General features: G+C 45.3%; 1 protein-coding gene across 4 annotated transcripts in view; it reads left to right on the top strand.

Moving 5' to 3' along the window:
* NCOA3 (nuclear receptor coactivator 3) overlaps positions 1–18,007 on the top strand; it is a 165,605-nt gene that overhangs the window by 112,334 nt on the left and 35,264 nt on the right. For all 4 annotated transcript variants that reach the window (XM_074970045.1, XM_074970046.1, XM_074970043.1 and 1 more), the window contains 2 exons: positions 14,776–14,902; positions 16,780–16,952. In XM_074970045.1, the coding sequence (XP_074826146.1) occupies positions 14,814–14,902; positions 16,780–16,952 (262 nt within the window). In that variant the 5' untranslated portion in view covers positions 14,776–14,813. The remainder of the gene's footprint in view (positions 1–14,775; positions 14,903–16,779; positions 16,953–18,007) is intronic.

Genomic DNA, 18,007 nt, shown 5'->3' with positions numbered 1-18,007 from the left:
ATTTGCCAGCATCTGGGCTCTGTGATTTGATAGATGGAATAGTTTGCGTCCAGCCAGTTGGCATAACTATCCTGTTTCTGCTCCTGATTCTTTGACACCAATTCTTGTAACATGCATTCTTGTAGCACTGGGACAGAGAACTGAAGTTTTGCTTCCCACCCCACCCCTAATTTGGAAAATCCTGAAAAAAGGATAGACTTGGAGACAACCTTTCTGACCTGAAGTGGGCCTGCCCTCCTTGACTCTAGTACATAATGAGCCTAACTGTGCCACATTTCTATTGGACTGGATCTCCTCTCTCAGCTACAATCCTGTCCTTCAACCTAGAACACTTTTGGTTTTAGCAGCATTTGGACAGAGCAGTGCAGATGTGTAACCAAAGTTTTTTCCAAGGAGGTTACTGTTTGTGTCACACATAGCAGGGTATGGTTGATGTCTCACTCCTTTTCTCAGTTTTAACACACTTTACTTCCCCTCTTTGAAAAAGAAAGAGGTGAATATGTAATCCATCTTTGTTCAGCATTCTTGGAATTTCACAAAGGTGTTTTGCCCAAGTTGTGTCCAGATCTTTGTTGCCGCAGAAGTAACATTGAGTTCTGAAATGTTTACCTACCTTCAATTCATAGCTTTAAAAAGCTACGTTTGTCAGTTTTGAAGGTTATAACAAGAGACGTTAGATCATCAAGGTTACAGTGGCATGTTGTTAGTTTAAGGATGTACTCTATTAACCTCAGAACAAGCCAAATTGCTGCATATAAAGTTCCATTTTGGAAGAGACATGGAAACTTCCTGGGCTCAGAGAGTGGAAGCATCACCTTCTTTAAATTCATATGGACCTAGTTATTGCTTCACAGCTTTTTCTGCATTACCATTTTAATTTGTCCTTGACTGCTGACAGTTGTTGGCCATACAGCAACGGAAAATTTGGGACATACAGCAAAGGACAATTACTTAATGGTCTTTCTGTTTTTTGTAGTTTTCACTTCTCCGATCCTACGTCCCTCCTAGGTCCCCCTCAGGAAGTGTCATTTGATTTTTTTTTTCCTTTGATCTCCTTTATTCCTTTGCTCTGAAAGTCTCTCACTGGAAATGAAATGGGAAAATTGACTTATATTCTGGCATTGATTGAGAGATCTTTTACCTCTTTGGTGCTTTGAGATGGAGCCATAATGCTGACTGTAATGACTGTTTCTGGACAGGATGGAAAAAGGGAGGACTACAAGGGCTTGCCTTCACTGCCGGGGTAAGTCGACCTAAGTTACGCTACTCCAGCTATGTGACTAATGTAACTGGAGTCAGCATAGCTTAGGTCGACCTACCCTGGTGTCTTCACTGTGCTGCGTGGACGGGAGACTCTCTCTGGTCGACAGGCCTTAATCTTCTCAGGGAGCTGGAGTACTGGGGTTGACCGGAGAGCACTCTGCCATCAAGTTAGTGGGTCTTCACTAGACCTGCTAAATAGACACCCACTGCATCGATTGCAGCAGCATCAATCTCCCCAGTAGTGAAGACAAGCCCCAAGAAACAGCATTACCAGTAAGTAATTTTCAGTTCTATAACAAATAAAGACATGGGGTGAAATCCTGATCCATTGAAGTAAAATGCAAATTTTCATTCATGGTTCCTGTCCTTGAAGAACATAGTCAAAACAAATAAGATTAAAGAACAAAATGTGGGTTCTTAGAGTACGCAGAAGTTTTAACTGTAGCGGGGCTCATGTTAGTGCTTTAAAAATAGCTGTGTAGATGGCACTGTGAAGTTGTGGCTCAGATTCTGAAGCCGGGGTGTGGGAGGATTCTGAGCCTGAGCTGTAACTTCAAAGCGCTGTCTATTTTTTAGAGTGGTAGCCCAAGCCCCACTAGCCTTAGTCTGTCGACCCAGGCTTCCCTGGGCTTTGTAGACATGTCCTTAGTGGTTTGTGTTTCTGATATATGTGCTCTTTAACATTTTCATCCTTCTGCGTGTAAACCTTACCATTCTTCTGTGTATGTTGGTAGTAATGTAATTTCTTGTCATATCTTGTGCAATGCAAATAGTGCCTATACAATGAGAATGTTTTGGCTAAATAATATGGCCATGAACTACAATATTTACTGACTTTATTCTGATATAATAGATGATGTTGGACTGGGAACTCAATAGCGAACACAGTTCATTATGCTATAGGTGCAATTTCAGTAATACAAGCTTTAAATCAGATAAATGTATTGATTTGAGGCGCATAAAACTGCACAGATCCAAACTGTCTTGCAAGAGTTAGTGAAATGACTCCATTTCTTTAAGCAGACTTTGGTTTGACCTTTGCTGGAAGAGAAATATGCCAGAAAGTAAAGCCAGTCCAAAGAAAGGAATAAGTCTTGACATGTTGAGGTAGATGTTTTATTTGCCCTCGAGGCTAGAAGCAGGATACCAGATATAACATGAAATATTGGCTTTAATAGTTTGTCCTGTATTGATACTTGAATAAAATAATTGATTCAGAGATCTGACACTATCGGGTAAAATTTGAAAGAGATACACAAATTTTACTGTGCCATTTCCATTAAATCACCAGAAGTTATACTAAACTCCTTACCCTAATGCTTCTCCTCCCGCCATGTGACACTTTCCATCTAAAAGTTTCCTTTGCAGAACAGAAATGTGAGAGGACCCAAAGGATGCATAGAAACCTATTATTGTTGGAGGATAGACAATTAACAGTTAAACACTCACTTTCATGGTATATGCTAATTCTCCTTCAAGTCACTGTGCTTATATACATTCCACTGCTGGTGTTTGTGTGCCCAGTGCACTTGAGTTAGAGACTTTTGCTTGCAGTATCAATAGGTGGTGCATGTGCCCCAGTGCTGTCAATCAAAGGCATAAAAGGGATGTGGTGGTTGCCTCCCTCTCAGTTCATTCTCATTGCCTGTGGTGAGAGTTGGAGCTCCCTGTAGCATTTGCTTCAGATAGCCCGATTTCAGAACTTTATAGTTCATATATAGTTATTATTTAGTGGTAGTAACTTAATTTAGTTCTTTGAGTAGATGCAGCTGTGTATTCCATGTGGGCGGGTGTGTGCGTGCACCAGAGCCGGAGAACTTTGCCTTGAAGTACCCATAGGGGTACCACTCATGCCCTACGACCATAGCTCCTCCCTGGGCCATAGAAGGGCAGCGCCACCCTAACCCCCTGAGTTCCTTTTCACCGCCTGTGGCTAGAGTCAGAGCTCTGTGTGGCATCTTCACCTCACACTTTCTCTCTGTTTTCTGAGAACTTTTCTTGTATATCATAATAGTAGGTTTAGTTTGTGGTAGTAGTAGAGTGACTGGATGCCCTGTGTGATGCCTTCACCAGAGTTCAAGCATTGTCTGTCATGTATGGTGGCTATCCCCAACAGCAATCCCCACACAAGATGCTACTTGTGTCTTGGTGAGGGACACATTAAGGATAGGTGCTCCATGTACAAGTCGTTCCCCAAGAGGACTCAGGTGGGAAGAGACTTGGGGTTGAAGCAGTACCTTCTGGAGCAGGCCTTGAGGCCTGTTTTGGCACCTAAGCCCTCTGATCAGCAGTTGTCTTCGGATCCACAAGTGATGCCACCCTGTGCTTGGACTCTGATGTTTCCCCCAAGAGGAAGAGGAGTTGTTCACCCTCCTCTAGTGAGATGAAGAAGAGGTCCCATAAAATGAGTCAGGACCATTCCAGGGCTTGGGGAGACTCCTCTTCCTCTTCTAGGAGGAGTGCTGACTGGCACCATTCTTCATCCGGCATGCAGGATGGAGCAGGTCTGTCCAACTGCTCCTCGGTACCACGCCGAGAGCAATGAGGACCCGTATTGTCAACTCTGGTGTCTCCTGAGTCCAGTACCTGTGATGTCGGCACCAGCATCAACCGTATCCATGCTGATGGCATATGAGGCAGCATCAGACCTGCTTTTTCTCTCTATCCTGGACTATCTGTTTCTTCAGGAGTTCTCTGGTGCTATGCCTATGCCTTCTACTGACTCATCCTCTGTTGTGCCATTGGCACCTTCTGACCATGTTGCAAAGCCAATGGCTCCGTCAGCACTGCAGCTCACACCACCTGGTCTGCAGACTATGGAGCTGAGGCTAGACCTGGCACTGAAAACCCCCTCAGTCCTGGTGCATACTTGAGCACAGGCATTGTTTTGGTGACAGATCCATCATAGAGTTTGGTACCAGCCTCGGTGCTGATGCCTCTCCTGGTACTGGGTGGGAGTGTGTCTCATTCAGTGCCTCTTGTGCAACTCCCCACTTCTCTTTGGCACTAATGCCGCCCCCTTATTGAGGTTCAGAGAAGTCTAAGTAGTTGTTTGCCCCATCAGGGCTGACTCTCTTTGTCACCAGAGAACTTTGGTTTTCCTCAAGATCCAGGTCAGGATCATCGTTCTGGTCCGATAAGCACCAGATCCTCGGATCACTCTTGGTGCTGAAATTGGCATCTGTCCCACAGTTGGGACAAGGGCTCTTGGCCCTGTGCCTACTGGCTACTCTTGCTTTATCCATATACCCTGTGGCCTCCTTGGAATCCCTGGGATGCTTCTCTGTCCCTGACGTCCTGCTTCTCGACCCACTCTAGAGTAAGATCACTGGTCCCAACGATGACCCCCCCCACTCCCACACCATGTCAACTGCAAGTAATCACTGAGTCCCTTCCTCTTGGACTTATGGGTTTTTTCCCAGTCGACCATGTGGTGCAAAACGCCACTTTGTCCACCCTGGTGACTATACTGTGCCCAAATCTTCCTCTCCCTCAGTGCCCAAGTACTTTAAGGTGCATCAGGACCTCTTGAGACATATGGCAACTACCAGGAGGAATTCCTGCAGGAAAATACACACACACTGCTGGATATTCTCCAACCATCAGCTCCAGGGGGATTAACTCTCCTGATAAATGAGGCTCTCCTGGAGCCTGCAAAAGCCCTGTAGAATACCCAAATGTCATTGTCCCCTACACCAAAGCATTGGGAGAAATTATACTTCATTCCCAGGCAAGGGTTGGAGGGTTTCTACTCACACCCAGCCCCCGAACTCCCTGGAAGTGACTACAGCAAAACCAAATGCTGAAAAGGGCAGATATAAATCCACCCCAAAGGACAAAGAATCCAAAAGAATGGTCTAAATGGGGAGGAAGATTTATACCTCCTCTTCCCTGCAAATATGCCTTGCTAACGAACTAGCAGATGTTGCTCTCAATATGACTGTCAATTGATAGGCCATGTCTAAATTCGCAGATAGGATGCCAGAACCCTCTAGGGAAGAGTTTATGGCATTCATTTTGGAAGGCCATATGATAGCCAAGACCTCATTGCAGTCAGCTCTGCATGTGGCAGAACCTGTGACCAGAATTATGGTATTGGCTGTGACCATGAGGAGTGCATAGCTGCAGAATTTGGGCATTGCGCCCAATATGCAGCAGACTACTGAGGACTTCAGGTTTGATGGCTGGGTTTTGTTTTCAGAAAATACTGATAAGACCTTGCATTCTTTTAAAGACTCCTGAGCTACTTTGTATGCTTTGGGAGTATATGCTCTGGCCATAAATAGATGCCACTCTAGCAGTCAGCAGCCACAACAGCAATACCATTCACAGCATTCTTTCAGACAATCCTCCCATCCTATGTGACAGCCAGAATACTCCAGAAAGAGCCACAGATCCCAAAGGAGAAGGTCCTCTGATTCTGGATTTAACCAGCTGGCCACCCTTAGCCAAGCGCCCATTTTGACTCTTGTGTCCAGGACAGCGATTCAGTAGTAACCTCTCCTCTGTCCTCCATGTTCAGGTATAGGCTGGCCCACTTTTACAATGTTTGGGTCTCGATTATAATCCTAAGCGCCATCAGATTGGATTATGCCATAAAGTTCCTCTCTGTCCCTTCTCCCCACTTCTGTGCCCCATCCCTTTTCAGGGACACTTCTCATTAAATTTATCATGGCTGGCCAGCACTACTAGTACACTGAGCTGCCTTTTGGCCTATCTTCTGTCCCACCGGGTTCTTAGCAAGTGTATGATTGTGGTAACAGAATACCTCAGGAAGAAGGGAATTCATATCTTCCCATATCAGGGTGATTGGTTACTGAGGGCCAACTCCACAGTGCAAGTCTTCTCTCTCATTCCTTTCACGCTACACCTGCTCAATTGTCTAAGTTTCATCCTAACCAGTGGAAAGTCAACACTGGGTTCCAACTCAAAGAATTGAGTTCATTGGGGCCCTGATAGACTTCACAAATTCAAGAGCATTTTTACAGACTAAGTGATTCCAGGCAATCCACCACCTATGTCTGGAGCTGTAGTCTCAACCACAGCCTGAGTATGCCTGAGGTTGCTAGGCCATATGGCTGCATGCACACAGGTAATTCAGTATACCAGATGATGCCTGCGTCCTCTTCAGATGTGTGATTGGCCTTCACCAACCAGGACTGTAGTCACTGTTGCCTCCTTAATAGGTTGGGAAGTACATCTGGACTTGCTGCAAGTTCAAGGCCTGTGGTCAGAACGAGAAGTTTCTCTTCATATTAAAGTCCTGAAGTGTCATGCCATCTACAGTGCCTCTCAGGCCGTTCAGAGTCACATCAGGGGCTCAGGGGTTCTCATACACACTGATAATACCACCATGATATAGTATATGAACAGACATGTAGGAGCATATGCCAGTGTGCTTTGTTGGGAGGCAATCAGGTTGCATTCAGGAAAACATTCCCCGCATGGCCGATCGCTTATCTGGGACCCACAACAACCTGGCAGGTCACCTCAGCAGGAATTTCTCCCTGACATATGAGTGATCTCTGAATCCCAGCATCCTATGGCTCATCTTTGCAGTTTGGGGCATTCTGACAATTAACCTGTTAGTCATGAGAGAAAACAAGAAATGTCAGCTGTTCTGCTCCCGAGGAGGTCTCAGTCCAGTCTCCTAGAACAATGCTTTACTCCTGAGCTGGGACTCGATACTTCTTTGATTTTTCTGGGTGAGGGCTGTGCGAGAGACAAATATCCTATTTGTATTTCCTTCCCCATCAGGACTTTCATCTCATGAAAGAGGCAGTGGAACCTGCATTAGAGCCAGGCCCTGATCTCAAAATCAACCAGAAGTCCGCCACACACACTGCTTCTGATTTGAAGTACAAGCAAATGTCACGCTTCATCTTCTCTGTCAGCTTAAAAGTTTTTTCCAAGCATTCTGACCCAGACAAGATCACTATGTCTCGGACTTCTCCCAGAAAATCTTCTGGTAAATCCTCTAATATTGGTTCAAGGCTTCACAAATCTAAGCGCTCATCAGTCCCCTCTGAGGCAGCACCATCGACTCTGGCTCCTTTGGCGCTGTTGAAACGAGCGTCTTCACCCATGCTGAATCCTCCTCCTCCTCCCTTCAGTAGGTTCAGTGTGTTTTGGTTCCACCAGCACTGTCAATGCACCTTCTGTTTCATCTCTGTTAGTCATCTTTCTTACCAATTATGCCAGCACTAATCACTTCGCTGGCTTTCTGCACACCGTAACCCTCACTTCCTTTGGATCCTAATGTCTCCAAAAACCCAGGCCACATAGAATCCCAACAGGAACTGCTTCTCCCTATTTTGAGGAAGCTTACATTTCTTCTTCAGACTCAGAAAGGGAGGAACCTGTCTCACCTTTGAGATCCTTTAGATCATCTTGCTGATCTTTGTTACAAGACCTAAAGGTCAGGGCTGGTCTTCCTACAGGGAAGTCCCAGCACCCCATCTTGCTGAGCCAGGGTCCTCAAGCCTCCTCCAGTGCGCGCGCGCGCGCACACACACACACACACATGTGGGGACACACGCATCTGCAGAAAGACACTGACACTGAAAATCAGCTCTGCGTGGGAAGACTCCACTCGGGAGTTGCCCAGGACTTAAGTGCACACCCCCTCTGGAGTGTAAAGCCAAAATTGTATTGTCTTGCACTGCAAAGAAATCTATACAGTGTAACCTCATGAAAATCCCTCAGTGTGGAGGAAGATATGCACAGCTTCCTTCCCCCCCCCCCCCCCCCCCGGGTTATGAATTGCACAAACTGGATTAAAGAAAACAAAACCAGTTTATTAACTACAAAGGATAGATTTTAAGTGATTTTAAGGGTTAGCAAACAGATCAAAGCAGATTACTGAGCAAATAAAACACACGTGCAAACTAAGCTCAGTACACTAAAGAAACTGGTTACAAGTAGTAAATTTCTCACCCTAAATGTTGTCTTTCTTTCACAGGCCAGACACCTTTTCTGGCCCTGGGCTCAGCTCTTCTCCCTCCCTTAGTCCTTGTTTCTTAAATTTTCCAGCAGTCATCCTGGGCGGGGATGGGATTCAGTGAAGACAGAAGCCTGATTAACTCACTTCCCTGCCTTAAATAGGATTTACATATGGCAGGAATCCTTCGTTGCCCAGTTTGGTCTCCACCCCTTTTTTGGAAAAATACTAGCAGGTTTAAGATGGGGTCCAGTACCAGGTGACATGATCACATGACCTTGCAGTGTCAAAGCAGCATCCCAGGAAGCTTCTCAGGAAGGCGGGAGATTAGTAACTTCAAAGTCCTATTATCTTGTCTAATGACCCATCCAGGCTGATTGCCTACTATCTGATCGGCATTCCCCAGGTGCAAGCACTTTTGCAATCGATACATAGTCAATATTCCTAACTTCAGATACAGAAATGATACATGCATACAAATAGGATAATCATATTCAGTAAATCATAACTTTTCCAATGATAGCTCACATCACTCACCATACGTAAAACGTATCTTAGTTAGACCATATTCATATCACAGCAATATCTCTATGAAGAATATGGGGCGTAGTGTCACACTGAGGAATCTGTTGCACCTGAAATCATCATGCCTTTCAGTTAGTTCCAAGAGGGGTCATGTGGCTTCTGTTTTCTGCACTGCATCCACCAGTAGATGGGTTTTCCATCTTTCTCTCATCTTCTCTTTTTCTGAGACTCTTGTAAGATCTACTCAACGTTTACCCTCCTGTCTGATCCTGCATCTGTATGGGATCTCAATTGAGTTGTCTCCAAACTCCTAGGGCCCACCTTCGACCCTATGGCTTCCTCCTCACTATTGTTATTGTCTACAAAAACAGCTTTTCTGGTGGCAATCACTTGTGCTAGGAGGTTTTCAGAGCTTCAGGCTCTCTTGGGTGATCCTCCTTTCACAGTTTTCCATAAAGAAAAGATTTCCTTTAGGCCACACCCTAAATTTATGCCTGAGGTAGTGTCAGTTTTCCACCTGAATCAAATATTCATTTTCTGTTTGTTTGGTTTTTTGTTTGTTTTTTCCAAAACCCCATTCTTCTGAAGATGAAGAAACACTTCAGACCTTGGATGTTTGTAGAGCTTTGGCAATCTAACTGGATGACTCTAGACTACCCCCAGGCTTTTTGTAGTCTATGATGAGTGACCCATAATTCTATCAGTGTCATCTCAGTGAATTTCGCACTGAATTTTTAACCGCAGTAAGCGCTGCTACAATCTTGCTAAGTCTCTCTTCCACCAAGAAAAACAGCTGCACTAAGCACATTAAGTTGTCAGTGTGTCCACAGTACCGAGGCTAGCATCGATTTTCGGAGCATTGCACTGTGGGTAGCTATCCCACAGTTCCAGCAGTCTCTGCCACCCATTGGAGTTCTGGGTTAAGCTCCCAATGCCTGATGGGGCAAAAACATTGTCACGGGTGGTTTTGGGTACACGTCATCAGTCGCCCCTCCCTCCATGAAAGCAACGGCAGACAATCGTTTTTGCGCCTTTTTTCCATGTGGGCGCCATACTGCTTTCAGCAGCCGGCGCAGTAAGTCTGCAAACCATCGTCATCATCCACTGCTTCCGTTGGCACTCTGCTCTCCTGGTGGTCTCGCAGGGCCACTTCCACTGTAACTCTGCTCGGCTGCTCTTGTCTCGCCATACCACGGCAAGCATGCAGCCCAGTCAGCTGTTGTGTCCTGGCAGCAGACGGTGCAGTAGGTCTGCAAAACTGGTCATCTAACCACCGCTTCCCCTGCAACTCTGCTCTCCTGCAGACACCATACCACAGCAAGCATGGAGCCCGCTCAGATCACTGCAGCAGTTATGAGCATTGTAAACACCTCACGTGTTATCATGCAGTATATGCAGAACTAGAACCTGCAAAAGCAGGCGAGGAGGCGACGGCAGCGTGGTGACGAGAGTGATGAGGACATGGACACAGACTTCTCACAAAGCATGGACCTCAGCAGTTTGGCCATCCTGGTGGCAATGGGGCAGGCTCATGCCATGGAACGCTGATTCTGGGCCCGTGAAACAAGCACAGACTGGTGGGACCGCATAGTGTTGCAGGTCTGGGATGATTCCCAGTGGCTGCGAAAATTTCGCATGCGTAAGGGCACTTTCATGGAACTTTGACTTGCTTTCCCCTGCCCTGAAGCGCAAGAATACCAAGATGAGAGCAGCCCTCACAGTTCAGAAACGAGTGGCGATAGCCCTCTGGAAGCTTGCAACGCCAGACAGCTACCGGTCAGTCGGGAATCAATTTGGAGTGGACAAATCTACTGTGGGGGCTGCTGTGATCTAAGTAGCCAACGCAATCACTGAGCTGCTGCTATCAAGGGTAGTGACTCTCTGGGAAACGTGAAAGTCATAGTGGATGGCTTTGCTGAAATGGGATTCCCAAACTGCGTGCAATAGGCTGAACGCATATCTTGGGTCCGGACCACCAAGGAAGCCAGTACATAAACCGAAAGGGGTATTTTTCAATGGTGCTGCAAGCACTGGTGGATCACAAGGGACGTTTCACCAGCATCGATGTGGGATGGCCGGGAAAGGTACATGACATTCGCATCTTCAGGAACTCTGGTCTGTATGTACAGCTGCTGCAAGGGACTTACTTTCCAGACCAGAAAATAACCGTTGGGGATGTTGAAATGCCTATAGTTATCCTTGGGGTCCCAGCCTACCCCTTAATGCCATGGCTTATGAAGCAATACACAGGCAGCCTGGACAGTAGTAAGGAGCAGTTCAGCTATAGGCTGAGCAAGTGCAGAATGGTGGTAGAATGTGCATTTGGACGTTTAAAAGTGCGCTGGCTCAGTTTACTGACTCAGACCTCAGCAAAACCAGTATTCCCATTGTTATTACTGCTTGCTTTGTGCTCTGCAATATCTGTGAGAGTAAGGGGGAGACATTTATGGCGGGGTGGGAGGTTGAGGCAAATCTCCTGGCCACTGATTATGCGCAGCCAGACACCAGGGCGGTTAGAAGAGCACAGCAGGGCACGCTGCGCATCAGAGAAGCTTTGAAAACCAGTTTCGTGGCTGACCAGGCTACGGTGTGACAGTTCTGTTTGTTTCTCCTTGATGAAAACCTGCCCCCTTGGTTCACTCTACTTCCCTGTTAGCCAACTGCCCTCCCCTACCTCCCTTCGATCACTGCTTGCAGAGGCAATCAAGTCATTGTTGTTTCAAATTCATGCATTCTTTATTTATTTGTCACACAAATAGGGGGATAACTGCCAAGGTAGCCCGGGAGGGGTGGGTGAGGAGGGAAGCACCAGGTGGGGTGGTGGATGAGGGGAGGGGGGGAAGGACAAGGCCACACTGCACTTCAGAACTTATTGAATGCCAGCCTTCTGTTGCTTTGGCAATCCTCTGGGGTGGAGTGGTTGGGTGCCCGGAAGGCGACCCCCCCGCCCTGCCCCCCATGTTCTTGGGCGTCTGGGTGAGGAGGCTATGGAACTTGGGGAGGAAGGCAGTTTGTTATGCAGGGGCTGCAGTGGTGGTCTGTGCCTTTCCTGCACCTCAACCATATGCTGGAGCATATCAGTTTGATCCTCCAGTAGCCTCAGCATTGCATCCTGCCTCCTTTCATCATGCTGCCACCACCTTTCCTCTTGATCCCGCCACCTCTCCTGTTGCTCCCACCACCTGTCCTCTCGCGCATCCCTCTTGTCCTCGCGTTCATTTTGTGGTTTCCTGGACTCTGCCATTGTCTGCCTCCACACATTCTGCTGGGCTCTTTCAGTTTGGCTGGACTGCATGAGCTCAGCGAACATTTCATTGCAAGTGCATTTTTTTTCGCTGCCTTATCTGCACTAGTTACTGGGACAGAGATGCTAGTGGCAGCATTGAAACATTTGCAGCTGCGGGAGGAAAAAAAAGGGAGAGTAAAACTGAAAAAGACACATTGGCCATTTAAAAGGAGGGGCTGATGTTTTCGGGTTAACATGCAGCACAAACCCAACTAACCACCCCCCCCACACACACACACACCCAATTCTCTGGGATGATCGCTTCACCCCTCCCCCCACCGCGTGGCTAACAGCGGGGATGATTTCTTTTCAGCCACAGGCAAACAGCCCAGCTGGAACGGCCACCTCTGAATGTCCCCTTAATAAAATTCCCCTATTTCAACCAGGTGACCATGAATGATATCACTCTCCTGAGGATAACACAGGGAGATAAAGAACGGATGTTGCTTGAATGCCAGCAAACACTGGGACCACACACTGCCATGCTTTCTTATGCAATGATTCTAGACTACGTGCTACTGGCCTGACGTGGTAAAGTGTCCTACCATGGAGGACGCAATAAGGCTGCCCTCCCCAGAAACCTTTTGCAAAGGCTTTGGGAGTACCTCCAGGACAGCTTCATTGAGCTGTCCCTGGAGGATTTCCGCTCCATCCCCAGACATGTTAACAGACTCTTCTAGTAGCTGTACTGGCAGCGAATGCATCCCAAGTCTTCAGGGCAAATTAAACTGTGTATTATATTTACAAAGGTACACTCTCACCAGAGGTGCCTTCTCCGCCTTCAAGGTCTGAGAGCCCAGGTTGGGAGGGTGATAAACAGTTCCTGGCTGTTGGGGAGAACGGTTTCTACGCTTGCCTGGTGTGCGCTACCTTCAAATTCCCCCTCTTCATCATCTTTCTTGTCCTCAAAATCCTCATCCCTGTTGCTTGAGACTCCCTTGCAGGAGTCCATGTACAGGTGTGGGGTAGTTGTAGGGGCACCCCCTAGAATTGCATGCAGCTCATTATAGAAGCAGCATGTCTGGGGCTCTGATCCTGAGCAGGCATTTGCCTCTTGAGTTTTTTGGTAGGCTTGCCTGAGCTCCTTAAGTTTCACACGGCACTGCTGCAGGTCCCTGTGATAGCCTCTGTCCTTCATGCCCTTGGAGATTTTTTCAAATATTTTGGCATTTCGTCTTGTGGAACGGAGTTCTGATAGCACGGTTTCGTCTCCCCATACAGTGATCAGATCCAGTCCATGCTGGAGCTCTTTTGCAATTCTGGGACTCCATGGTCATCTCTGCTGATGAGCTCTGCATGGTCACGCCATGGTGGCCAAACAGGAAATGAAATTCAAAAGTTTGCAGGGCTTTTCCTGTCTACCTGGGCAGTGCATCCAAGTTGAGAGCACTGTCCAGAACGGTCACAATGGAGCACTGTGGGGTAGCTCCCAGAGGCCAGTACGATCGAACTGCGTCCACACTAACCCAAATTTGACCTGGCGATGTCTATTTCAGTGCTAATCCCCTCATTGGGGAGGAGCACAGATATCAAGTAATTGGACAAAAATGGCTTCGTTGTGTGGACGGGTGCAGGGTTAAATTGATCTAACGCTGCTAAATTCGACCTAAACTCGTAGTATAGACCAGGGCTATATGTGCACAATCACTCGAAGGGGGGGAAAGTTTACTTACCTGTCTTGTTTTTTGAGATGTGTTATGCACATATACATTCCCTGACCCTCCCACCTTTCCCGCTGCTTCAGACATCACATATAGCACTGCAAAGTAATGGAGAGGGAGGCAGCAACCACACTCCTTTTTATGCTGTCAGCTGACAGCATGAGGAGAGCATGCACTGCCTAGTGGTACTGGAGAGAAATGTCTCCAACTCGAATGCTCTGGGCACACAAGCACCCGCAGTGAAATGTCTTTGTGCACAACACATCTTGAGGAGCAACAGTTACTGTACAGGTAAGGAAACATTTTTATAGTATGTGATTGCAAGAATTTGTGATTTGTTGACAGACATGAGAATTGTTTTGGAGAATATTTAAAAAACATGTTCTGTGCCTGTGGTTTGCATAGCTGTTTAATGATCCAGTATTTTATGAGTCAAAAATTACTTTTTATCTAAAGGCACTTCTTAGTTAGCACTGAGTGTAACTTCCTTATTGCTCCCTGGAAAACACTCATTAACTAAGATGGTGATTTAATGGCCAAAGTCAGAGTGTGTAACAATTGTGGTAACATTTCTATCTTGACAGTGATATTTTATGTATCTGTTGCAGAAGAAGCTGTTAATTCTGCTCAATATGTTTTTATATTCTAGATTTTTCCAGCAAGTGGTACAGATCTAGGAGATTTTTTTTTTTTTAAATATGGATTGTGTATACTGCTCTGGTTATATAGTGCTTAGAAAGTATGTTGCATCTGAACATGTGCAGTAATCTACAGTATTTTTTCATTAGCAATAATTTAACCACATGATATTGTTTGAGTTCCTCAAGCTTTGATCCTCCAAGTTCTTGTATCATGTAGAGCAGTAAGTGGTAACTGATAGTTAAAGCAATATGTTACACATTGGTCCCAAAAATATCATGCATCCTGGGGTGACTAAAATTTTGCAAGGCTGCTATAAATTATGATTTAGTACTTATCTGGATAGTCTCACGGTAAAATGGATAAAGAATACTGTAAAACAATTTATTTTAATTGTTTGAAATATCTTGAGAGAGCATCATCAGTTTGATTCTTTTTTTATATTATTTTTAACACTTTAGTTGCTCATGTAAACTCAGTTAGCTGTTGCTCAAGCAAGATGAGTGGATTGGGAGAAAACTCCTTGGACAGCTTGACCAATGAGTCAAGGAAACGCAAGCCATTGCCCTGTGATGCCCCAGGACCAGGGTACAGTAAACACATTTTCCTCACTGTTTTTATTAGATTTTTCATAATAAAATTATAAATAGTGTAGTGTGGTGTTTTGTTTTTAGCTTTTAATTGAAATGAATATTAACAGAGTTTTGCCATTCATTTATACTCAGTTGATAAAATCCTTTCAGGGACTCCCTAACCCTCATGCCGGAAGCTCTGAATGTCCCCAAAATCCCGTCTTCCATATGCCTAGGTGCTCTGTGTACGCCATGTTCTCTTCTCTTCTCCCCCCCCTCCCCCCCGCCATTGACCCCTATTCACCCTCCCCATATTAGGGGCTCTTTGTGTGTCCATATCCTTCCCCCTGTGGCAGAGGCTCTATGTGCACCTCAATTCCCCCTTTTCCTCCCATGCCTGGGTCTCAGTGTTTGCCCCCATACCAAAGTCTTGCATTGTCTACCCCATGCCGGATTCTCTGTGTGCCTCCTCCCTTCCCCTCATGTAGGGTTTCTGTATTTTCCCCCATAGCGCTACCAGATTCCCAACCATGAAAAACGCACCATGGAAATCTGGTCGTCCCCCCACACACTCACCCGAAATCTGGTCTTTTGTGTACTTTTAGAAGGTTATTTTAGGGGAATTGTGGTATTGCCACCCTTACTTCTATGCTGCTGCCTTCAGAGCTGGGCGGCTGGAGAGGGGCGGCTGCTGACTGAGGGCCCAGCTCTTAAAGGAAGCAGTGCAGAATTAAGGGTGGCAATACCATATCATGCCATCCTTACTTCTGTTCTGCTGCTGGCAGCGGCTCTGACTTCAAAGCTGGGCTCCCGGCCGGCAGCCACCACTCTCTGTCCACTCCTCTCTGAAAGCAGCGCAGAAGTAAGGGTGGCAATACCGCAATCCCCCTAAAATAACCTTGTGACAACTCCCCTCACCCGCCCCCAACAACCTCCTTTGGGGTCAGGATTTCTACAATTACAACACCATGAAATTTCGGATTTAAATATCTGAAATAATGAAATTTACAATTTTAAAAGTTCTATGACCATGAAATTGACCAAAATGGGCCATGAATTTGGTAGGGCCCTACTCATGTCCACTCCTCCTTTTCCAGGTTGCTGACACAGACCCCTCCCCACTGTTCCCATTTTCCACTTTTCCCTGGATCCCTGCTTTTCCCTCCCCATCTCCATTGCCCCCTAGATTCCTACTTCCACCCCCAGCCACCTAGGTCCTCTCTGCTACTTGTATGGCTTTCTTATTTCTGTGATGATCCAAACTACAGGCTGTCCCTATGCAGCCAGTTAAGATGCTGCCTCTGGTACGTGTAAACAGCCACCAGGGACAGCAGAGAGATTCTTCTGCCTGCAACATCGGTCACTCTGGGAGCCCTGATTTTCCTGTGAAATAAGCTTTTCTGGTGTTCTGATCTGCCTTAATATCAATATACTTGTGCCCACTGATATCTAGAACATTTTCTCAAATTCTGGAATTGATGGGTGCAGTGGTCCAAAGTTATTGTATTACTGACAGAGAAATGCCATTGAATTAGACGTAAAACTTTGTTTATAGCTTATTGGCCAAGCAAAACAGTGCTGCAGCTTTTTCCACCTTAAAATGCCTATATAGTACAAATACATTAGTTTTATAATAGTTGGAATTTTCATTAAATTTCATAAGAAAATAACTACAACAGTTATTCTTGGAATAATAATCTTGTCATAATCTCTGAAGATACATTCCTTTTTATGGTTCTGTAAAAATCTACAGGTGTAAATTGACGAGATGAATGTCCACAAGCTAAACTTATGTGATAAGTGGTATCTGAAGTGTGTCAAAGATGACAGTGTGATCATAGTTCTTGTTTATGCTGAAATTTATGTACATTAAATGCTGCTTCTTGTTCCTAGTCTGATGTGCAGTGGTGAGAAACGCCGACGTGAACAGGAAAGTAAATATATTGAGGAGCTAGCTGAGCTGATATCTGCTAATCTGAGTGACATTGACAATTTCAATGTCAAACCAGATAAATGTGCAATTTTAAAGGAAACTGTAAGACAGATCCGGCAGATAAAGGAACAAGGTAAGGATTTCTCTCTCAAATCATAAGGAAGAATATTTGGTTTTCTGTCAGGAGGCAGTTTCTCTCCAAAACAATACTTAGTTGTTGAGACAATACAATGGAATTTTCACACAATAGGCCCTGATTTAGGAAAGCACTTAAGCACACGCTTAAATCCATCCCTGTTCAGGGCTTATTCCCAGCATGTGCTTCATGGGATTTAAATATAATGCTTAAAATTAAGCAAGTGCTTAACACCCTTTATGAATTGGGAAGCTTCCCTGAATCAGGGCCTAAAGTACTAGGGCATTCAAAGTACACCATTTCTTATTAGCTTTTTTAAACTACTTAAACAAGCAATAAAAGCTTAAAATAGGTCATAAAGTGGTTGTTCGTCAAAACACAGATGGACTAGTTGCCCACTGGAGTAAAGAAGTCCATCTACTGCCTATCAAAGGTTCCCTGCCACCGTGGATTGTTTGAAACTAATTTATAAAAGAAGCCCAGTTTCTTATAGAGCATCCTTTCAGTGTTATGTCCTGAATTTTTAAATTATTTTTAAATTTTTCTCTTTTTTTCTGTCTTTTCTGCTCCTGTTTTGATGTTTGAGAGCCTTTCTAGCAAGGGAAAATAAGTGGGGTCCAATACAGTCAGACTGCAACTAGCTGGCCATGTAACCAATTAAAAAGTGCCATTAACTGTACACAGAATGTAATCAAGTGCAGAATAAACTGGGGAAAATATAGAGGAACATCTGTTTTGCTAATATTTTAATTATAGTATGGTTTTTAGGTTTTACTTGTAACAATAGTAGTTTTTTAAACAAATCAGACAAATATAATTGTTAAATTTGCTGTTTTCCCCTAAACCTCTGGTAATTGTGAGGCATGTGCTGGTAGAAGTGACTTCAGAAAAATTAGAATAGATTACACATCAGGTATATGCCAGTTCAGTGAATTTCCACTCAGTAGTAAATTATGTTAGAAGCCTGCTGGAATATATCACACACTTTACCTGGAATGGCAAACTTCCAAATTCTGCTTTGTCTGCCATGTTAGAACGTGTTTCTATTTTTT

Source organism: Natator depressus, chromosome 13, assembly GCF_965152275.1.
Source record: "Natator depressus isolate rNatDep1 chromosome 13, rNatDep2.hap1, whole genome shotgun sequence".
Lineage (NCBI taxonomy): Eukaryota > Metazoa > Chordata > Testudines > Cheloniidae > Natator > Natator depressus.
The sequence above is the reverse complement of the archived record's forward strand: the minus strand, read 5'-3'. Positions and strand labels throughout refer to the sequence as shown.